The sequence below is a fragment of the Zea mays genome, chromosome 9 (genome assembly GCF_902167145.1).
Source record: "Zea mays cultivar B73 chromosome 9, Zm-B73-REFERENCE-NAM-5.0, whole genome shotgun sequence".
NCBI classification, from domain to species: Eukaryota; Viridiplantae; Streptophyta; class Magnoliopsida; order Poales; family Poaceae; genus Zea; species Zea mays.
Window position 1 is genome coordinate 28,775,508 of NC_050104.1, and position 23,735 is coordinate 28,799,242.

At 46.5% G+C, this 23,735-nt stretch overlaps 1 protein-coding gene across 3 annotated transcripts; it reads right to left on the reverse strand.

Moving 5' to 3' along the window:
- Window positions 1-3,097: 3,097 nt before the first annotated feature.
- On the reverse strand, window positions 3,098-6,740 carry LOC542580 (dwarf plant 3). Of its 3 annotated transcripts, none has more exons than XM_020543846.3 (6): window positions 4,954-5,693; window positions 4,122-4,866; window positions 3,937-4,026; window positions 3,761-3,839; window positions 3,468-3,696; window positions 3,098-3,359 (listed from the first exon to the last, which is right to left on the reverse strand). In XM_020543846.3, the coding sequence occupies exons 1-6, from the start codon at window positions 5,022-5,024 to the stop codon at window positions 3,263-3,265; spliced, it is 1,311 nt and encodes a 436-aa protein (XP_020399435.1). In that variant the 5' UTR covers window positions 5,025-5,693; the 3' UTR covers window positions 3,098-3,262. The 3 variants fall into 3 exon arrangements, with proteins under 3 accessions (XP_020399435.1, XP_008659025.1, NP_001105586.1); XM_008660803.4 differs by having other exon boundaries at window positions 5,015-5,692; NM_001112116.2 differs by lacking the exon at window positions 4,954-5,693 and adding an exon at window positions 6,315-6,740 and having other exon boundaries at window positions 3,100-3,359.
- Window positions 6,741-23,735: the final 16,995 nt, after the last annotated feature.

Sequence of the window (23,735 nt, forward strand, 5' to 3'; positions counted from 1 at the left end):
CTATAATGGCCCCGTACAACTTTAAGTAAGTGTGATTTTACATAAATATAATAATTTCAATACACATGCATCACAAATTAATTTGATTCGTACAGGGACCACTGGATATGCTTCCTCATTTATCCTAAGGTTGGAAAGGTGCTGGTGCTCGACTCCTTGAACTATGACCCTTCAACCTATGCAAAATTCCTTAGTATGTTAGAGCAGTAAGTCTTTTCTATGCATGCATGCATACTTATATCGTTGAGAATTTTAAAATAACATGGAGATTCTACTTGAGATCACAGAGCATTTAGGTTCTATAAGTTTAAAGGTGGAAAGTACGACAAGACCAAAAAATGTGTTCCACTAGACATCCATCATCACTTGCCGGTAAGTATGTGAATTTATAAATACATATCATACACAATGCTGCAACTAAATAACCAAACTCTCATGTTATGTATGTAGTGCCACAAGCAACCACAAGGATCGATCCTATGTGGGTTCTATGCTTGCGAGTTTATGAGAATGAACGGATGATACATCACAAACCCTAGCAAGGTATTATTAGTAATAGTCATGTTTGTATTTGTCAATTAACGATGCAAATGTGAATAGATGATGTTTATAAACTTCCTTTACAGGAATTTCAAAAAGGAAATCCAGAGAACTTGATCGAAGCTGCATTGTATGGTATAGTTGAAGACCTATGCACATTTATATTAAAAGAGGTCATTCAAGCTGAAGGAAAATATCACGACGCTTCCAGTACATTAGCTATGCCAGAGTTTAGAATATTAACAGAAGTTAGTAGAGCATAGGTGAAAACTTATATGTTCAGTTTTAATGTATAGAATGTATCGAATTTAATTTAGTTTTGATTGATTGAAAATTTATAGTTGTAAACAGAGAAATATGTGTTGTAAACAATATATTGTAAACATATTTGTGTAAATAAATATAAAATTCAGTTTTGTTTGAAAATTTGAAAAAAGGCAGGAAAACTTATATTGGCGGGAAATGGTAAGCAGACCGCCAGTGCTAATGTTATTTCCTCTGGCGAGCTCCTAAATAAAACCGCCAGTGATAATAATGTTTCCATAGGCGTTTTATTAAGCAGTCTGCCAGTGAAAATTCAGTTTTGTTTGAAAATTTGAAAAAGGAAGGAAAACTTATTCTGACGGGAAATGGTAAGCAAACCGCCATTGATAATAATGTTTCCACAGACGGTGTCTTAGGCAGCCCGCCTATGAAAATCATATTTCCACATGCGGTTTCTTAAGCAAACCGCCAGTGCTAATGTTATTTACACTGGCGGGCTGCTAAAGCGGGCTGCTAAAGAAAACCGCCAGTGATAATAATGTTTTCACAGGCGGTGTCTTAGGCAGCTCGCCTGTGAAAATCATGTTTCCACATGCGGTTTCTTAAGCAAACTGCCAGTGCTAATGTTATTTACACTAGCGGGCTGCTAAAGAAAACCACCAGTGATAATGTTATTTACACTGGTGGTTGGCAATCAACCGCCTGTGAAAAAGGCCAATTTCTACTGGCCCCTAGCACTGGCGGCACTGAAAAACGTCAGTGCAAATAGCTCTAGGACCGCCACTATAGAGCTTCTGTGTACTAGTGTAAAGTTGGCTCTTAGATGAATCCCTTGTCTCTTTCTCTTTCCTCATTTTGTCTTTAAACACGTGTATCACCTAGCTCTCGCCTAAAAGCCAACTCCCTCTATTTTTTGATGTCTTTCTCTTTTACATAAGCAAAAATACCATGTAATAAGCAGGTTTATACTTGCTGTAATGGGGACAGAAAGCATGCATCATGTAGTCTTATTGTGTGTGTCACAAATGTTTAGGACAACTATATTTAATATGGGATCTTTTGAAAGGTCATTAATTAGGGAGCTAATTCAAAAAAAAATACAAGAGAGCCCGTTTCTACATTATTCTCTATGCATATTGCTTTTTAGCTACATTTATGGTATACAGTCGCTGAGTTGTATTGTAGAGTTTCTTAATTATCTTTTGTACTTGAAAAACTGAACCACCGCAGCCTCGAGGTTGTACATACCCTTATGCCAAGAACTATTCTTGCGTGGTCATCATCTTTTCCCTCTAGATTGTGCCTAGCTTGCTTGCCCTGGATATTCCGGTTTATAGGTACTGCATGCAACTTGCAAGGACAGATGGCACAGCACGATGCAATGCAAGCAAGCAGATCGATGGCAACTGCACAAGGTCGTCACAGGTAGAGTAGAGACCTCCCTACTCCGGCATTTCGCGAGTACAGGCATGCATGCATGCCATCATGCATGTCTCCCACCAGCTAGCTGCTGTTGAGTTGTTGGTTTAGTAATTCGTCACTAGCTAGCTGCTAGCTTGGTTGTTGGTGCGCACTCGTCCTCAAGCACAAAAAGGCAATGGGATCGTACGGGTTAACATTGTTTTCCTTTTTCGGAAGCTAAATATTACTCCATCAGTTATTTTTTATTTATTGTATTTTAGTTTAAAAATAAACTAGCCAACAATAAATATTCGAGAAATATTCCAAAAAACGAAGGTAGTATTATATATTTATTAATATTGTATTATTCAGCAATCTATACATATTGAATATCCCTCACCTAAACAGACATTTAGACGTGTGCATGCCCAAGTGCGTTTAATTAGAACACTGTTATGCCTCTATATATACCGTCCTGTTATCATCATCGTTCGGACCTTCTTTGGAACACATGCTTTTTAGCATTGCCGAATTATTACTCATTTTGGTGCATGCGTGGCTTCGTCCAACAGCGATCGATCGACTTTAATGTAAACAAAAATATATGACTTCCTCATCTATTATTTTTTTTTTTTGGAAATGTCCAATTGATTTTTAAGAATCTGAAAGGAACAATGGGAAAAACTATTCCTTTGTTGCAAACGATCTCAATGTTTTTTTTTTCTACGCTATGTATATGACACGCATTTGATTTTGGATTGTGAAGCCTAGTACGTACGATGCAGAACGGTGGGTGTGGGTGTTTTGATTTCGAGACAGTGGGACGACACGAGCGCACCTGGCTGCCTGAGATGGGCCGAAAACAGGCCCGACCCGACCAAGAATTTCAGCGTTCGAAGTAATACTTTTCCTTTTTTTTATTCCTTTCTGCTTGTTTTATTTTTGCACAGACAGGGGGGGCAACCACAATGGCCCGGCCCATAATTTCCAGCCGGCCCAGCCGCTAGAGTTTCTGCTGGGCTTTTTTTTCATTCGTACTTCCATCACAATCTAGCAGCTAGCTACCGACTCTGGTGATCTTGGCCAAGCAGTTGTCCACCGGCCTCGGGTGCGGCAGGTACCTCACCCGGCACCTAGGGTTCGTCCTCGCCAGCCTGCACGCACGCATGCCCGTCGATCAGCAACAGTTCATCTGCTCGACCAGCTAAAAAAAAAGAAAGGAATAATCGTCGTCTCGACGACACAGATAGTTATTTAGTTACTTGTAGCCGAGGAGGAAGTGGTGGAGGAAGACGGAAATCTCCAGCTTGGCGAGGTCGTTGCCGGGGCAGAGCCTGGCGCCCAGCCCGAACGCCAGGAACGTGCCGGCTCTCGGCGAGTGGCCCTCCCATCTCGACGGGTCGAACTTGGTGGGGTCAGGGTACACCTGTGGGTCCATGTGCACGCTCCGGTACCAGAGCTGAACCTTCCACCCCTTGGGGATGAGGTATCCTGTTCCAGAGCGAGGTGAGGTTCCTGAATGAATGAAGCCGCACAGCAACAGCATGCAGCGTACCGTTCACGAAGACGTCTCTGGTGGCCTGACGGAAGGAGACGAAGGAGATGTTGACGAGCCGCAGCGTCTCGTCGATCACCTTCGTTCACGGGATCAGTCAGTCAGTCAGGCCATGGAGCATGTTTTTGCACTGATGCAAGCTAGCATCGTCAGAGAATGGATGGATCGGAGCAGACCTGCGACAGGTACTCCATCTTCCTGAAGTCCCTGAGCGTCAGCCCCCGCTGCGACGACGGGATGCTCCTCATGATCGCCTCCTGCTCCGCCTGGTGGCATGGGAATGAAGAGCACGCACTTAATTGTCCAGCTAGCTTTCAGGATAAAATTAAACAACAAAGAAAGAAAGAAAGAAAGAACCTGCCTTTGCTCTCGCGAACATGTCCGGGTTCTCCTGCAGGAACACGGTGGCCCACATGGTGATGTGGCCGGACGACTCGTGGCCGGCGTTGAGGTACATGACGAGCACGTCGATGATCTCGTCGTCGTCCAGGTGCCGCCCGCGCTCGTCCTGGGCCTCGATCAGCCGGTCCATCATGTCCACTCCTCCGCCCGAGACCCCCTTGGCCCTGGCGGCGCGGCGCTCGTCCAGCACGCCCTGCAGCACGGCCACGAGGCGGCGGCGCGCGCGCAGCGCCCCGCGGTACGCGAAGCCGGGCAGGTTGATGGCCATGGCGCGCATGCCGTAGTTGAGCTCCGTGTAGCTGCGCTCCAGCGCGCGCGTGGTGGCCTGGTCCGCGCCGCCCAGGAAGATCTGCACGATGATCTTGAACGTCATGCGCCGCAGCTCCGTCAGGAACTCGACGCTGCCGCCGTGGTCCGCCCACGCGCGCAGCGACGACGTGACGGTGCGGTCGATGAAGGGCAGGTACCCCGTCAGCGCGTCGAAGCCGTTGATGGGCGCGGCAGTCAGCTTGCGGATGCGCCGGTGCTCGTCGTACGGCATCGCCACGAACGACCGCGGCCCGACCAGCGCAACCGTCGCCTTGGGCCACCCCGTCACGAACGCGTCGTCGTCCATCAGCACCTGCTTGCACCCCTCCGCCGTCGTCACCAGCACAGTCGGGCTGCTGAACATGAAGCTTCGGTACACGCCCGTGCGACCGAACCTGCAATTAATGGCGCGTCCAGGTCAGATAGATGGTCTGGTTGCCTTGCCTGTCTATCTGACTGTTCGTCTGTTTGATCAGCACAACTGATTCATCCATCCATTGAGACTGCGAGGAGGAGCAAGCGAGTGAGCAACACGTATCATACATAGGCCCATCTGAACAGGAGGGTTCTTCGTACCACATAAATCTAGCTCAGAGAGAGAGAGCTAGATAGATGTTCAGAACATATTCGTGTCTGAATTAAAAAAAAAAACAAAAAACCAGTCGCTTTGGATGGACCGGCCGCGAGGGCAGAAGAATCGTCAGAGACAAATTTTAGTTGCTTTTGGCAGCATGTGGCTGGAGAATCAGGGATGGCGGTGGGGTAGCTGCCAAGCAGGGCATCAATAACAGAGCATCACGCACGGTGTTTAGTGTTTACTAGGAGAGCATCGAGCATGTATCCAGGAAAGGGAGACTGTCAAAGATGGCGAGTGATGAGTGGTGGCGTTGCAATCAGTCAGTCGGAATGGGATGTGCCCTTTTGTGGGGGCATTCACGTCGGATCATGTCACTCATCACAGTCTGACTGACTCTGATGACTGTACATGCTCTGAGCTTTTAGCCTGGCTGACAGTGATTATTCACCAATCACCACTGCCTTTACCTTCCTCTCCTGCGCGCGGGACGTCGTCGTCGACCGTCGTTCTACCCTGTCTCAGTCTGGTCTGGCCTTCTTTTGATACTCGATAGCTCTCCTGTCTGACTGCTTCGTTTACAAAAGTAACAGCAGTGAATTGCTTGCGACTACAAGTGCAATGCATGCCTATGTGAGTTATATATACTTCTTAATTTCTGGTACTACTAGTAGAGCATCTTCACAGTACTCTTCATTTTTTTTCTCTTTATTTGACTATCTATTTACTTTTCTATAAAGATTACATTCTATGTGTAACATCTCAATCCAATAGACTATCTATCTAGTTTAGCTAGTCAAGTTTGGCCTGTGAGGGAGAGCCAATTTAAAGAGACAAATAGCTTGATGAGTTATTTAGATGGTTACTTTGTTGTATATATGTAGTTATTTTGCTGTTGATTAGATAAAATTTGGCTTGACGAGCCATTTAACTATTCATATTCTATATATACAGCTGTCATAACGGTTATGTTCTAGATTTTGGTGATTTCAGTACAAGTAATACTCCTATTTAGCAGGCAAAGGGATGAGGATTAATTAACCAGCCTGGGATAGAAAATCGACAGCTATCCATTGCTGCTGGCTAGCTAATGCTGCTCCGGTGCACCCATGCGCCACAAGCTCACACGGCCGTGGGGCCCGGTGCGTGCAGGTGCAGGTGTCGACGAGGACAATGACACGTGGGGCCCGGCCCATCCTCGGTAGGAGCAGAGCGGAGCGAGCGTGCAGGGGAGGAGGGAGGAGATCGAGGATTAGCGCACTGACTCACCGCCGGACGAAGGAGGCGATGAAGGCGTCGGGCTTGCCGGACTTGAAGGCGCGGAGGAAGGCCCACATGCCGCCGACCAAGGGCCACCCCATCTCCCCCGGCGGCAGCCGCGCCCGCCGCGCCGCGCCCAGCGCCGCTTCCCTGTACCACCCGTGCGCCCTCCGCGCCGCGGCGTCCACCACCACCAAAGCCACGGCGCCGACCAGCACCGCCTCAGCCGCCTCCCTGTACCACCAGTGCGCTCTCCTCGCAGCGGCGTCCGCGAGCAGCAACGCCACGGCCCCGAGCAGCACCGCCGCGGCCATCCCCACACCCAGCATCCCGGCCGATCGAGGGGGTATATGGATGGGAATGCCGGAATGGAACGAAGGACGATGCTGTGGTGCGTGCGTTTGCGAGGGCAGGGGAGGGGAGGAGAGGCAACCGCCAGCCGGCAGCTCTGCACGCAACGCCTCCTGTTTATATATAGGCAGAGATGTGTAACGCCACACCCTCTGTCTCTGTCTGTGCTAGAAATCAAACACCATTACGTTCCAAAAATGAAATCAAACACCCACCATGCACGCCTGTATAGAGAAATTCTTCTTGAAAGCAAAAGCTCTTAATTGGTAACGTACGGTTTTTTCTTTTTTGGTCCTCGGAGTTTTATATCATCATCATCATCGATCACCCGGCATATAGGCCGGATGCCTTGTAGTATTATGCAGACGCAAGTAAGTGGCCGGCTTTTGGATTTTAAGCTGTGTGCTACCTGTCGACCTGGCCTGAATGCCTAATAATGATAGGACAAATGACAAGCCCGTAAAATACTATGTACTACTCTCTGGGTTCCAAATCAAATTGAAAGATATATAAATTTATTTGTTACATATCCAGACATATAGATTGCCTCTAAATATATACTAAAAATAATATGTCTAAAATGAGATGGTTTATAATTTGTAATAAAAGGCTACTATATATATACTTAACAACTGTTGCTGGCACGACATTAAGATACCAAAGGTATTATAGAAATTCATAAAGTTGGTCATAATGTTAACATTACTGCAAACATAAAAGTGATGATTTTATAGAGGTTAAGGTGGTCCAAGTATAATACTCTACGTCTTTTTTATGGTGCCCATTTAATATATAATAATTAAGAGTGTAACGACGACGATATTATGATTTCCCTGCTCTGCTCTGGAGTCTGGAGTACAAGAGGAATCATGCGAAGATATGATCTCAATCTCTTTATTATATATGTTTCTGAAAGAAAAAAAAAGAGAGAGAAAATAAAAAAAGTTGCTTGTCGTTTTCCGCGCACTTCGGAGAATCATGCAGCAGTAAAATACGAACGACGGATGGAGGCTTAACGTACAAAAAGTGACGGATGGATTCGGAGGAGGCCAGCTAGCTAGCAGTGCAACTTTTGGCGCGCATCTGCAGCATGGCCGTACCCGTACGTCATCGGTCAATTCATGTACGTACGTAGGAGTACTGCTGGTACTCCACGTGAGACATGGAGGCACAAGTGTACGGCCGGAGTACTGCGTGAGCTAGCGCGTAGCCCGGTGCTGCATGTACGCGCGTGTATGTCGCCACCCACGCACAAGTACTCCGTTGCCACTTCCGGACATGCATGCAATGCATGGGTACATGCATGTCAGAGATGTTCAAGTAACGAGATGCTTGCCCAGTAGCTTTTTTTCTCTCTTTTCGCCGCCGTAAGTGGTGGTCAACAATGCAATTAATTAACGCAAATCCCACCACAATAGTGGTAATAAAGTTGGTAATATATATATATATATATATATATATATATATATATAATGCACCTGGGTGTCTTCTCTATATTGAATGCACTCAGGCGTAATATATAAATACACCCCGATCAAGCCTCAGCGCGCCATCGGTCGTCCTGTTCCCGCGCCTCCCTGCCCCCCCCCCCTCCGGCCGCCGCGCGCCTCCCTGACCCCGCGCCACCCTCTCCCCCGCAGCCACCGCCGAGCGCATCCCTGTCACCGCGCCGCCGCCGTCTCCTCCTTCCTCCGATCCTCTAACCCTAGATCCATGGCCCCACCGTCGCTGCCGCACCTTGAATCGCCTCGATGCTCCCCATTGAGAGTCCTCTTCTGCAGTCTATCAGTGATAACAGATATATTGATACCAGATATGCGTCTATAAGATTTGCCACAAATTTGCTCCCCCAGCTCGTACCGCAAGGCACGAGCATCTGCATCAGACATGGGGGGCGGATCACTGCCAACGTTTGGTAACTGCAAAACACACCAAACACTGTGTTCGGTGATTTGAATCTCTTTTCCACCACCAATCTCTAATTTCATCGTTTCTGGGTTAAGCTTCCGCATCAGCCAGCTGAGCAACTTTCTGGACAATAAGTGCGGCTTGATTCTCAGCAGGCCGCCAAACCCCTTGGCAACTACTTCACTTTTCAATTCATCAGATAGAGAATTCACAAGCTTTATAAACTTCCCAGGTGAGCATCGTATAGCTCGTGTCTTAGTTATACCCTTATTTTCATCTCCACCAACAATACCAACATTGTCATCGCCAGACCCATCGCCACCAGGAACAAACTCTGGGTCTTGTTCATCATCACTTTCGGCATCTTGTATAGGAGGGACTTTCAACCTTAATCTCTTCCTCCTTTCCTTCAATTCATTTTTATTTAATTGCTTTCTCTTGTTTTCTACACGAGAAGAGCGACGGACAGTATGAGCGCCTTGCTGGCCTGTGACATTCTGATCTTGATCCATTATAAAAAACACTGAAAAAATGGGAATGAAAAAAACATGAGGGCACAAACACATGGTACAGATCTCATAACCAAAAATTGCTAATCAACAAACAAAAACACACAGTACAAAATAGGAACAAAAAATAGTTGCAATACACACTAATGCTGCACACATACATTAGTACTGGGACAGAATTGCCACATGCGCCATAAGCCAGTTGCAACAAGACTGCTAAAATAATTACTACTGGGACAGTTGCAACAGTGAATTTAAACAAATAACTAGTTGTATACGAGCACAGTTATAAAAGACAGTAATGATGTATGTGGTTTGAAAGTAAAAAGTATACAGTTGCAACTTATGTCATGGACCAGTTGCAACAAAAGATACACTGCAGTTACAAAAAAAGTGGAAACATCTGAGTTGATAATCTAGAACACAAACTGCTTATTCAAAAATGAAATGTATCCGCATAAATTACAACAATTAATAATTCCAATCAACGAATAATACTAGTTGCAACACTTGGGGTAAAATGGGATTTACCAGTCTATTACCGAAAATAACAAAACAAATCCAAAAAATGGGGACAGAGAAACGGGAGAGAGAGCGGATGCGCTTACACGGCAGGCGCGCGCGCAGACTACTCCAGCGCGGGCTACGTCGACGTTCGCGGTCTACGTCTCCGGCGAGCAAACGATTCTGACGGGAGCCGTTCGCGGAGGATCCGTTCGCGGAGAAGTGTGGAGGGGGCTGGAGCGGGAGCGTGCGGGATGAACGAAGACGGGAACGGGAGCGAGCGCACAACGGCTACGGCGAGGGCTAGGTCGCCGGGGAAGAGAAGAGATTGAGCCGTTCGCGGAGGGCCGGGAAAGTGGAAAAGGCGTAGTAGGGGCGGGGAAGTGAAAAGGCGCAATAGTGGAGGGGGCAGTCGTCAGTTCCGCTGCGTCGGTTCGGCTGTGTGGATCGGTTGGCTCGGACCATGTGCACCTGTGCGCGTAGGTTAGGCCTGGATGCATTCTCTATATTGAATGCACCCAGGTGTAATATATAAAAACAGTATATATATATATATATATATATATATATATATATATATATATATATATATATATATATATATATATATATATATATATATATATATATATATATGAGCTGTACTAGTAAGTATTTTCTATACGGATCTAACTAGTAACGTCGTCAAGCATCTATATATCTTTTTACAACTTTAGATCGATATATATGGATAGACGACTACATATTAAACTAATTAAAAGGGTTTTGGCGTCCAGCTGCTGGCTGCTTAATTTTCCTACATACAGTAGCTACTTAAGTATCTAGCTGTGTGTTTGTATGTTACCTCTTATTATTATAAGAAGAACGTATACTCGATCTCTCTTGCCGTGTCTTTTTAGTTTCTTACCAACCTGCAGGCTCTCTGTCACGTACTACGTGTGAACAATTTCGTCACTCTTGTGCTGCTAACAAGGGAAGAGAAACCTAGCTAGCTATAGCTTTGCCTCCATGCATGCATGCATCTCACACTGGGCAATATATATATGTTAAAAAGTGCCGATCGAACGATGAACCTGGCTAAAAAAAAAGAAAGTTTACCTAACGTTAACAAGCAGAAACAACACTCGTTAGTCCATGCATATATAATAAAGATGCGACGCGACGGTGACTGTATGCATGATAACTGAGTCAGAAAGAGGCATCTTTTTAACGACATTGGAAATGAGAATGGGTGCGATCGAGAGGTTAGCTTTGAAGGCATGGCTTGGCCCCTACCCTGTCCCCCCTTGATCTGATCCGATCCCTAGCTGCCCAAATATAATGGAATGCATCGCAGCACCATCTGTCGTCGTCGTCGTCGATGTGACGGGCATCAACGACGATCGGCTGGCCGGCTCGGTGGCCCTGACTCGATCGGTCCCCCCGATGCAACAAGGCCAACACACAGCTCTGCTAGCTAGCCCGGCCTATCAGCAGCAAACTGACCACCGACGTACCACACTCTCTTTTCTCTGCCGTGCGGCCATGCATTGCATGCATACCAAAACACAAACTGACCACCGACGGCACTGCAGGTGCAAAAAAATTTCTCTCATGCATGCAGCAGTGACACACATGGCCTCTTCACATCACAGATTCACATTATACTGTACTGTTAGCAGGATGGCAGAGAGGACGGAGCATGTATGTGCAGACAACCGGCCGGCCGGGCCATAATAAAGCCACGGTATAAAGCTTGCTGGTTCTCTGTTTAGACTTGACTGAAATGAAATGGTTGCAAAAGGGGCCAAAAAGAAGAAGAAAAAAAAAAGTTGCTGCGAGCACAGCTTGCGCACGGTGTGGAGCGTGGTCTGTGCAATGAGTTCATTCAGTCAAGTCCAACAGGCCATGCACATGCATGCTGTACGCAGCCAATCTAAGTTTCAAATAAAAAAAAAATATCCGTGGGCATAATCACTCCTGTATGCTAGTTCTTTTAGATTATGCATGAAAAGTAAAAAAAAGTTTGATCCTGCTAGTGAACGTCTACTTGTTATTAAAAACCATTTGTACATACCAATCAATATTAAGTTGTTTGGTTTGAGGAATGGTCCAGTCCATCATCTTCTCACTCCTCATTTTTTTGTTTGGTTTGTGGAATGAATTAAGTTGATCCATCGTCACCTTATTTAGTTACTACTAATATAAGGAATGAGGTCATCCCACAAAATTTGAGGAATGGACCCATGATGCACCACCACATTTTAGATGTGATTCTTCAAACCAAACACCCCCTATGTTCACCAAAGCAGCCATTAATCCTGTTTAAAACACCGTATATAATGTGGTATGCCATTTTCATTTAACTAGGGATTACATGGAATCAATATATGATAAAATACAAGACGGAGAGAAAAAAAATGATGAATAGTTTTTTGTCATTGACTCGTTGATCTTGTATACTAAGGCATGGAGCCTTCCTGATCTGCTGCAACACATAACACATATAATCTGAATTTAGTTTTTTTTCAATCACGTTTCCTAGATTTTTAAAGAAAATAGGAATCTAGTGGAGATGTTCTAATCCATAGTTTGTACAGCTTTAGTCTAAACCTAGAACTAGAATTGGGCATAAAACATGAGCCCGAAGCCCTAAACCCGAAATACCCGAACCCATACTCGTTTAGGCCGAAGCCCGTTATCCGAAGTGTTCTAACGGGTAACGAAATTGAATACCTGAATTTAGTTCGGGCCTAATCGGGTTTTAACCCGCAGTACCCGAAGTACCTATTAAACCCAAAATTCAAAGCACCGGTACTAGCTGTAGCAGGCCGGCAATGCCAGACCGAGCACTAGCCCCCCCCCCCCCCGGCCCAGTTTGCAGCCAGGCACTAGCAGGCCGGAGGCCCCGACCACGCCCGAGAGCCAAGAACCCGAGATATAAGATACCGACCACTCCCTAACCCTAGCTCCCTGACGCGTCCTCGGCTCCTTGCCACCTAGGGCTACTCGGAGCCGGCGGCGCCCCCCATCGCCACCTGCCCACCTACAATGGCCACCACGAGCCTAGCCGCCCACACCACGCCGAGTCGTTGACGACCTCCCAGGTCCTAGCTCCCAGGCTCCTAGGCACCAGTGGCCGCCTGCGGCTGCGCAGCGCATGTGTTCTTTGTAGATCCTTCCAGTCCCAGCCAGCCACCCCCGGCATGCCGCCACCTCCCAGTCCCAGCTGGCCAGCAGCGCAACGCCAACCCCGGCACGCCACCACGCACCGTATGCAAGTGCAACTAGCCAACTGTCGTATGCTGCTAGCGCGCTATGGTGTCATGTTCTTATTTGCTTGGGTTTAGAGTGTGTGCCGTATTCTGCCCAGCCTAACTATGTTGTGTTCTGTTGTGTGAGTGTGACTGTGTTGTGTGGACAGTGGATGTGTGTGCTGCTTGATGAATGTTTGGTAATATCGGGCAGTCTACGGGTACCCGAACCCAAACCCATAATTGTGGGTATCCGAAATTTTGGGTTCGAGTTTGGGTTGAGCTGCTGGAAACCCGAAATATTAAAAATCTGAAAAGCCCGACCCAAAAATTCGGGTAAACTCGAACGCTCAGCCTTACCTAGAACTAGACAACTAAAGTAAAATATATGTAAAAGATAATTGCACATAGGAAGTAAAGATGATACTTATATTCATATCTCCATATATTCCTGGTAGAAATATTATGGAAGGGGTGGTTGTATTACATGAGACTATACATGAATTGCATAAAAAGAAACAGAGCGGGGTAATTTTCAAGATTGACTTCGAAAAAGACTATGATAAAGTGAAATGGTCATTTGTCCAACAAACCTTAAGGATGAAGGGCTTTTGGAATACTTGGTGTGAGTGGATAGACTCTATTATGACTAGGGGTCATGTGGGAATCAAGGTAAATGACTAATTTGGGCCTTACTTTCAGACTCACAAGGGGTTGAGGCAAGTAGACCCTCTCTCTCCCATTCTTTTTAATGTGGTAGTGGATATGCTAGCTATGCTGATTAATAGAGCTAAAGCAGATGGTCAAGTTGGTGGTCTAGTGCCACATTTTGTAGATGGAGGCTCTCTATTTTGCAATACACATACGACACCTTGTTGTTTTTTTATCTTGATTTAGGGAAAGCGCCAAATCTGAAAGTCGCTTCTTGTAGCCTTTGAGCATGTCTCCGGATTGAAAATTAATTACCATAAAAGTGAGCTATTCTGTTTCGGTAAGGCAGACCCTTTTAAATACCTAGGTATCCTGATGCACTATAAGAGATTAAGAAATAGTGATTAGAAAATGATAGAGGAAAAGTTTGAAAATAAACTCAACAGTTGGAAAGGAAAGTTGTGTAGGGGTTGTCTTGTTCTAATTAATTTGGTACTTACCAGTTTGGCTATGTTTATGTTGTCTTTTTTAAGGTTCTGTCGGTACCCTGAATCAGGGGTACCCTCTTCTATAGCATGAAGACGTTGTACACGTACGACGTCTCCAGGCCACACTGAGAACGGCACCCGGCCCCACCACAAGGGCAGGGCTAAGGGCACCACGTGGCAAGGAAAGACAATACACCCCAGGATGCATCATTGGGTCCGGACCTCCACAGAGGGACATCGGACCCATGTACGTACAAGTCTGGAGCTCCCAAAAAGGCATGTCGGGCCCCTCGGGTGGGCCTCAGGTCCCTCCGAGTAAGGTCCGGGCCTTAGCAAGGTCCCGGGACGGGGAGGATCCCGGCATGAGTAAGGGTCTGATGCTAGCATGTGTCCAGGCCTTGCCCTACGCGTGGCTTGTGGCCCGTGACAGCAGCCAACGGGCCGAGCCTGACGTAAGGCCCCTAAAGCCGCGTAGCCTCTGCATTTATTGCAGAGAGGACGTGCCGCCTGCCACCACGTTGACGGGCGACGTGCCCTCTCGGCATTTAATGTGTCCTGTCCACTCCGCTGGCAGACGGCGTCAGGGTCATCCAGCAGACGGCGCTGAAAGGGAAATGTGCCCTTGGGCCATTTCTAAGTATTTTGGTGATTGAGTGCCAACACAAGTGCTTAAAAGTGAATCTATGCCCATGAATGGACAAAGTGCAAATCAAGAGCAAAGGTATGTTTCTAAGTCTTAGTACATTGGTTTTGTGTACTAATATACTTGTCTAAGTATCAGAAACAGAAAGAAGAAGAAAAGAGAAGAGTTGGCTGTGTACAGCCAAGAGGCTGTTTCGGTCTGGGGCACCGGACTGTCCGGTGGTGCACCGGACAGTGTCCAGTGCGCCAGGCTGCCTCGGCGCGAAGTAGCCGCTCTCGGGAATTCGCCGACGGCGTATGGCTAAAATTCACCGGACTGTCCGGTGTGCACCGGACTGTCCGGTGAGCCAACGGTCGGCCGGGCCAACGGTCGGCCGCGCGATCTGCGCGGGACACGTGGCCGAGCCAACGGTCGGAAGGGGGCACCGGACTGTCCGGTGTGCACCGGACATGTCCGGTGCGCCAACGGCTCCCGCATCTGCAACGGTCGGCTGCGCTGTTTAAGGAAGGAAATCGGGCACCGGACAGTGTCCGGTGTGCACCGGACTGTCCGGTGCGCCCGATGACAGAAGGCAAGATCAGCCTTCCAGAATTGCTCTCAACGGCTCCTAGCTGCCTTGGGGCTATAAAAGGGACCCCTAGGCGCATGGAGGAGTACACCAAGCAACCTAAAAGCATTCTTGATCATCCACACTCAGTCTTTGCACATTCGTTTGTCATTCTTAGTGATTCGAGCTCCGTTCTAGTGAGAACTTTGAGATAGTCTTTTGAGCTCGATTCTTGGCCGTGTGTGTGCGCATTTTGCTGTGGATTTGTGTGTGTTGCTTCCCTTCCTTACTCTGTGATTCTTTGTAAACATCAAAAGTGTAAGGGCGAGAGGCTCCAAGTTGTGGAGATTCCTCGCGAACGGGATAAGAAAAGAAAAGCATAACACTGTGGTATTCAAGTTGATCATTGGATCACTTGAGAGGAGTTGAGTGCAACTCTCGTCCGTTGGGACGCCACAACGTGGAGTAGGCAAGTGTTGTACTTGGCCGAACCACGGGATAAACCACTGTGTCTTCTCTGTGTTGAACTCTTTGTGGTTATCGTATTGTGCAAGATCTTCTCTCTAGCCACTTGCCGATTATTGTGCTAACACTTAACAAGTTTTTGTGGCTTAAGTTTTTAAGTTCTATAGGATCACCTATTCATCCCCCCTCTAGGTGCTCTCAATTGGTATCAGAGCCGTTCTCTTCAAGAAAGGGACTAACCGCCCGAAGAGATGGATCCTAAAGGCAAGGGGATGGTGATCAACGACAAGGAAAAGGAGTCCTTCGTCAACGAGCCAAATGATGACAAGCCCACCGACTCAGGCTCGGGCCACAAAAGAAAAGACGGGAGAAAGAAGAAGGCAAGGCGCATCAAGGAAATTGTCTACTACGACAGCGACGAATCTTCCTCATCCCAAAAGGACGACGACGACTACGATAGACGAAAGACGGTTAACTCAAACTTTTCTTTCGATTATTCGTGCATCCCGCATAGTTCAAATGCTCAATTGCTTCCCATTCCACTTGGCAAGCCCCCTCACTTTGATGGAGAGGATTACGGATTTTGGAGCCACAAAATGCGTACTCACCTGTTTTCTCTCCATCCAAGCATTTGGGAGATTGTGGAAAGTGGAATGAAATTTGATAGCTCGGATAGCCCTATGTTTATTAATGAACAGATTCATAGAAATGCACAAGCTACTACTGTATTGCTAGCCTCTTTGTGCAGGGACGAGTATCACAAGGTGAGCGGCTTGGACAATGCCAAGCAGATCTGGGACACCCTCAAGATCTCTCATGAGGGAAACAACGTCACCTTGCTCACCAAAATGGAGTTGGTGGAAGGCGAACTTGGACGGTTCGCGATGATAAGGGGGGAGGAGCCGACGCAAACATACAACCGGCTCAAGACCCTTATCAACAAAATAAGGAGCTACGGGAGCACGCGATGGACGAACCACGACGTCGTCCGCCTAATGCTAAGGTCATTTACCGTTCTTGATCCTCATTTGGTAAACAATATACGTGAAAATCCCAGGTACACCAAGATGTCGCCCGAAGAAGTTCTTGGGAAATTCGTTAGTGGGCGAATGATGATCAAGGAGGCAAGGTACGTGGACAACGCCTTGAATGGTCTGATCAACGAGCCGCAACCCCTTGCTCTCAAAGCAACACGAAGCAAGGAGGCGCTACCTAGCAAGGTGGCACAGATTGAGGCGGCCGGACTTAATGATGAAGAGATGGCTCTCATCATCAAAAGATTCAAGACGGTGCTGAAAGGTCGCAAGGGACAACCAAGCAAGACCAAAGCCAAGGGGAAGCGCTCATGCTTCAAATGTGGTAAGCTTGGTCATTTTATTGCTAACTGTCCCGACAATGATAGTGATCAGGACCAAGGGAACAAGAGGGAGAAAAAGAAGAACTATAAGAAGGCAAAGGGCGAGGCTCATCTCGGCAAGGAGTGGGATTCAGACTGCTCTTCGTCCGACTCCGACAATGAAGGACTCGCCGCCACTGCCTTCAACAAGTCATCCCTCTTCCCCAACGAGCGACACACTTGCCTCATGGCAAGGGAGAAGAAAGTAAGCACTCATAATACTAGTACTTATGCTTCTTCAAGTGAGGATGAGTCTAGTGATGATGATGAGATAGATTACTCATGCTTATTCAAGGGATTAGATAGAACCAAGGTAGACAAAATTAATGAATTGATTGATGCCTTGAATGATAGGAATATACTTTTAGAAAAGCAAGAGGATTTGTTGTATGAAGAACATGATAAATTTGTAGAAGCTCAGAAATCTCTTGCTCTAGAAATTAAGAGGAATGAAATGCTCTCTAGTGAATTATCTTCTTGTCATGAAACTATTGCCAAGTTAAAGAGTTTTAATGATGATTTAAATGCTAAACTAGAAGTAGCGAGTAAATCTAATTCTTGTGTAGAAATTGTTGAAACTTGTAATAGGTGTAAAGATTTTGACATTGATGCTTGTAGTGATCATTTAGTTTCAATTTCAAAATTGAATGATGAAGTGGCTAGTCTTAATGCCCAACTTAAGACTAGCAAAAGCGAATTTGATAAATTAAAATTTGCAAGGGATGCCTATACGATTGGTAGACATCCCTCAATTAAGGATGGACTTGGCTTCAAGAGGGAAGCCAAGAACTTAACAAGCCATAAGGCTCCCATTCCCGCCAAGGAGAAAGGGAAGGCCCCTATGGCTGGTAGTTCTAAAAATAACCATGCTTTTATGTATCATGATAGGAGACATACTAGAAATGCAAATAGAAGTTATAATGTTTTTGATTCATATGTTTATGATTCTCATGACATGTTTGCTTCTAGTTCTTTCTATGTGCATGATAGAAATGTTAGTAGGAGAAATGTTGTTAATGTTCCTAGGAAAGTTAATGAACCTTCTACAATATATCATGCTTTGAATGCTTCCTTTGCAATTTGTAGAAAGGATAAAAAGGTAATTGCTAGGAAGTTAGGGGCAAAATGCAAGGGTGATAAAACTTGCATTTGGATCCCTAAGGAAATTGTAACTAACCTTGTAGGACCCAACAAGAGTTGGGTACCTAAGTCCCAAGCCTAAATTTGCCTTGCAGGTTTATGCATCCGGGGGTTCAAGCTGGATTATCGACAACGGATGCACAAACCATATGACGGGGGAGAAGAAGATGTTCACCTCCTACGTCAAGAATAAGGATTCCCAAGATTCAATTATATTCGGTGATGGGAATCAAGGCAAGGTAAAAGGGTTAGGTAAAATTGCAATTTCTAATGAGCACTCTATCTCTAATGTGTTTTTAGTAGAGTCTCTTGGATATAATTTGTTATCTGTTAGTCAATTATGCAATATGGGATATAACTGTCTATTCACAAATGTAGATGTGTCTGTCTTTAGAAGAAGTGATGGTTCACTAGCTTTTAAGGGTGCATTAGACGGCAAGCTTTACTTAGTTGATTTTGCAAAAGAAGAGGCCGGTCTAGATGCATGCTTAATTGCTAAGACTAGCATGGGCTGGCTGTGGTATCGCCGCTTAGCACATGTGGGGATGAAGAACCTTCACAAGCTTCTAAAGGGAGAACATGTGATAGGTTTGACTAACGTACAATTCGAAAAAGATAGACCTTGTGCAGCTTGTCAAGCAGGTAAACAGGTGGGAGGAGCGCATCACAGCAAGAATGTGATGACCACTTCAAGACCCCTGGAGCTGCTGCATATGGACCTCTTCGGACCCGTCGCCTATCTCAGCATAGGGGGAAGTAAGTATGGTCTAGTTATTGTCGATGACTTTTCCCGCTTCACTTGGGTGTTCTTTTTGCAGGATAAGTCTAAAACCCAAGGGACCCTCAAGCGCTTCCTTAGGAGAGCTCAAAATGAGTTTGAGCTCAAGGTGAAGAAGATAAGGAGCGACAACGGGTCCGAGTTCAAGAATCTTCAAGTGGAGGAGTTCCTTGAGGAGGAAGGGATCAAGCACGAGTTCTCCGCTCCCTACACACCACAGCAAAATGGTGTGGTAGAGAGGAAGAACAGGACGCTAATCGATATGGCGAGGACGATGCTTGGAGAATTCAAGACCCCCGAGTGTTTCTGGTCGGAAGCCGTGAACACGGCTTGCCACGCCATCAACAGGGTCTACCTTCATCGCCTCCTCAAGAAGACGTCGTATGAGCTACTAACCGATGAAGAAGATGTTCCGACGGCCGCTATACGAACCATGGCGATTGGAGAAGTGCGACCACAGGAACAAGATGAACGAGATCAACCTACTTCCTCAACAACGGTGCATCCCCCAACTCAAGACGATGAACAGGTTCATCAAAAGGAGGCGTGTGATCAAGGGGGAGCACAAGATGATCACGTAATGGAGGAAGAAGCGCAACCGGCACCTCCAACCCAAGTTCGAGCGGTGATTCAAAGGGATCATCCCGTCTACCAAATTTTGGGTGACATTAGCAAGGGAGTAACTACTCGATCTCGATTAGTTAATTTTTGTGAGCATTACTCCTTTGTTTCTTCTATTGAGCCTTTCAGGGTAGAGGAGGCCTTGCTAGATCCGGATTGGGTATTGGCCATGCAGGAGGAACTCAACAACTTCAAGCGCAATGAAGTTTGGACACTGGTGCCTCGTCCCAAGCAAAATGTTGTGGGAACCAAGTGGGTGTTCCGCAACAAACAGGACGAGCACGGGGTGGTGACAAGGAACAAGGCTCGACTTGTGGCAAAATGTTATGCCCAAGTCGCAGGTTTGGACTTTGAGGAGACGTTTGCTCCTGTGGCTAGGCTAGAATCAATTCGTATCTTGCTAGCATATGCCGCTCACCATTCTTTCAGGTTGTACCAAATGGATGTGAAGAGCGCTTTCCTCAACGGGCCAATCAAGGAGGAGGTGTACGTGGAGCAACCCCCTGGCTTCGAGGATGAACGGTACCCCGACCACGTGTGTAAGCTCTCTAAGGCGCTCTATGGACTTAAGCAAGCCCCAAGAGCATGGTATGAATGCCTTAGAGACTTTCTAATTATTAATGCTTTCAAGGTTGGGAAAGCCGATCCAACTCTGTTTACTAAGACATGTGATGGTGATTTGTTTGTGTGCCAAATTTATGTCGATGACATAATATTTGGTTCTACTAACCAAAAGTCTTGTGAAGAGTTTAGCAGGGTGATGACGCAGAAATTCGAGATGTCAATGATGGGCGAGTTGAACTACTTCCTTGGGTTCCAAGTGAAGCAACTCAAAGATGGCACCTTCATCTCCCAAACGAAGTACACGCAAGATCTGCTAAAGCGATTTGGGATGAAGGACGCCAAGCCCGCAAAGACTCCGATGGGGACCGACGGACACACCGACCTCAACAAAGGAGGTAAGTCCGTTGATCAAAAAGCATACCGGTCAATGATAGGGTCTTTACTTTATTTATGTGCTAGTAGACCGGATATTATGCTTAGCGTATGCATGTGTGCTAGATTTCAATCCGATCCTAAGGAGTGTCACTTAGTGGCAGTGAAGCGAATTCTTAGATATTTGGTTGCTACGCCTTGCTTCGGGCTCTGGTATCCAAAGGGGTCTACCTTTGACTTAGTTGGATACTCAGACTCCGACTATGCTGGATGTAAGGTCGATAGGAAGAGTACATCGGGGACGTGCCAATTCTTAGGAAGGTCCCTGGTGTCATGGAACTCTAAGAAACAAACCTCCGTTGCCCTATCCACCGCTGAGGCCGAGTACGTTGCCGCATGACAGTGTTGCGCGCAACTGCTTTGGATGAGGCAAACCCTCCGGGACTTTGGCTACAATCTGAGCAAAGTCCCACTCCTATGTGATAATGAGAGTGCTATCCGCATGGCGGAGAATCCTGTTGAGCACAGCCGCACAAAGCACATAGACATCCGGCATCACTTTTTGAGAGACCACCAGCAAAAGGGAGATATCGAAGTGTTTCATGTTAGCACCGAGAACCAGCTAGCCGATATCTTCACTAAGCCTCTAGATGAGAAGACTTTTTGCAGGTTGCGTAGTGAGCTAAATGTCTTAGATTCGCGGAACCTGGATTGATTTATAGCATACATGTGTTTATGCCTTTGATCATGTTCCTTTTTGCATTTTGTTGCTTATTATGGTGCTCAAGTTGTACAAACACTCCCTGGACCTCACAAGTCCATTGCAAAGTGATGCACATGTTTAGGGGGAGATGTGTTACAACTTGACCCTTTGAGACTAACCATGCGCTTGAGTTTAATGATTTAGTCTCGAAAGAGGATTGAAAGGGAAAAGGTGGACTTGGACCATGAAAGACTTCCACTGCACTCCGATGAGAGGGTAACTTATTCCAAGTTCATCTCATGAACTCTTATTGCCATTTGATCTTAATTGAAGATTTTGGTGAGGCAATGGGGTTAAAGGGCCAAGATTGATCCCGTTTTGGTGCTCGATGCCAAAGGGGGAGAAAATAAAGGCCAAAGCAATAAATGGATCAGCTACCACTTGAGAAACTTTGAAAACAGTAGGATAGAGCTTTTGGTTTGTCAAAGAAACTTTGAAAACAGTAGGATAGAGCTTTTGGTTTGTCAAAACTCTTGCATTGTCTCTTTTGTCAAAAGTTGGCCTCTTGTGGGGAGAAGTGTTGATTATGGGAAAAAGGGGGAGTTTTTGGAATCTTGAATCAATTTTCTATGGAAAACCTCTCTTTATGTCTCTACAAGTGGATTTGACTTAGAGATAGGATTTTGAGTTTGATTTGCAAAAACAAACCAAGTGGTGGCAAAGGATGATCCATATATGCCAAATGGAATCAAAATGAATTTGAGTTTTTATTTGAAGTGATATTGCACTTGTTCTAGTTGCTTTATGTTGTGTTGGCATAAATCACCAAAAAGGGGGAGATTGAAAGGGAAATGTGCCCTTGGGCCATTTCTAAGTATTTTGGTGATTGAGTGCCAACACAAGTGCTTAAAAGTGAATCTATGCCCATGAATGGACAAAGTGCAAATCAAGAGCAAAGGTATGTTTCTAAGTCTTAGTACATTGGTTTTGTGTACTAATATACTTGTCTAAGTATCAGAAACAGAAAGAAGAAGAAAAGAGAAGAGTTGGCTGTGTAGAGCCAAGAGGCTGTTTCGGTCTGGGGCACCGGACTGTCCGGTGCGCCAGGCTGCCTCGGCGCGAAGTAGCCGCTCTCGGGAATTCGCCGACGGCGTATGGCTAAAATTCACCGGACTGTCCGGTGTGCACCGGACTGTCCGGTGAGCCAACGGTCGGCCGGGCCAAAGGTCGGCCGCGCGATCTGCGCGGGACACGTGGCCGAGCCAACGGTCGGAAGGGGGCACCGGACTGTCCGGTGTGCACCGGACATGTCCGGTGCGCCAACGGCTCCCGCATCTGCAACGGTCGGCTGCGCTGTTTAAGGAAGGAAATCGGGCACCGGACAGTGTCCGGTGTGCACCGGACTGTCCGGTGCGCCCGATGACAGAAGGCAAGATCAGCCTTCCAGAATTGCTCTCAACGGCTCCTAGCTGCCTTGGGGCTATAAAAGGGACCCCTAGGCGCATGGAGGAGTACACCAAGCAACCTAAAAGCATTCTTGATCATCCACACTCAGTCTTTGCACATTCGTTTGTCATTCTCAGTGATTCGAGCTCCGTTCTAGTGAGAACTTTGAGATAGTCTTTTGAGCTCGATTCTTGGCCGTGTGTGTGCGCATTTTGCTGTGGATTTGTGTGTGTTGCTTCCCTTCCTTACTCCGTGATTCTTTGTAAACATCAAAAGTGTAAGGGCGAGAGGCTCCAAGTTGTGGAGATTCCTCGCGAACGGGATAAGAAAAGAAAAGCATAACACTGTGGTATTCAAGTTGATCATTGGATCACTTGAGAGGAGTTGAGTGCAACTCTCGTCCGTTGGGACGCCACAACGTGGAGTAGGCAAGTGTTGTACTTGGCCGAACCACGGGATAAACCACTGTGTCTTCTCTGTGTTGAACTCTTTGTGGTTATCGTATTGTGCAAGATCTTCTCTCTAGCCACTTGGCGATTATTGTGCTAACACTTAACAAGTTTTTGTGGCTTAAGTTTTTAAGTTCTACAGGATCACCTATTCACCCCCCCTCTAGGTGCTCTCAGGCGCGCCTGTCTGTTGGCAAACAGTATGCCTGTGCCGTGTGGCACACTGTGCTCGTCATCCCTTCTACAAGAAGCTTCCCCTGCACACCAAAAATATGCAGATCTCGGATGTCAGGGCACAAGAAGATTGCCCCAGCATCAAACATTTGTAGCTCCAAGTGCTATATTCATTATGTCCCTAGGCCCACATGTTGGGGCTCAGTACCTTTGTGCATGCCCCCCTTCAGCTATAAAAGGGGAGGCATGCGGCGTTACAAGGCAGATCCAATCTTAGGCTCACTCAGACACTCACAAGTTCATACAAGCTCTCAAGCAATACATCACACAGTGGAGTAGGGTGTTACGCTCCGGCGGCCCGAACCACTCTAAATCCTTGTGTGTTCTTGTGTTCTTCCCATTTTCCAACTAACAAGCAAAACACTTAGGCCCCCTCCTCATCTTAGGATTTAGGGCGGGTGCACTCCGCCACCCGGCCGGAGATTTGC

Coding starts and splice junctions, on each gene's coding strand:
- LOC542580 (NM_001112116.2), bottom strand. CDS start 6,634: ATGCTGGGTGTGGGGATGGCCGCGGCGGTGCTGCTCGGGGCCGTGGCG. Junction 4,027..4,121: donor ACATGTTCGCGAGAGCAAAG/GCAGGTTCTTTC, acceptor CCATGCCACCAG/GCGGAGCAGGAGGCGATCAT. Junction 3,697..3,760: donor CAGAGACGTCTTCGTGAACG/GTACGCTGCATG, acceptor GCTCTGGAACAG/GATACCTCATCCCCAAGGGG.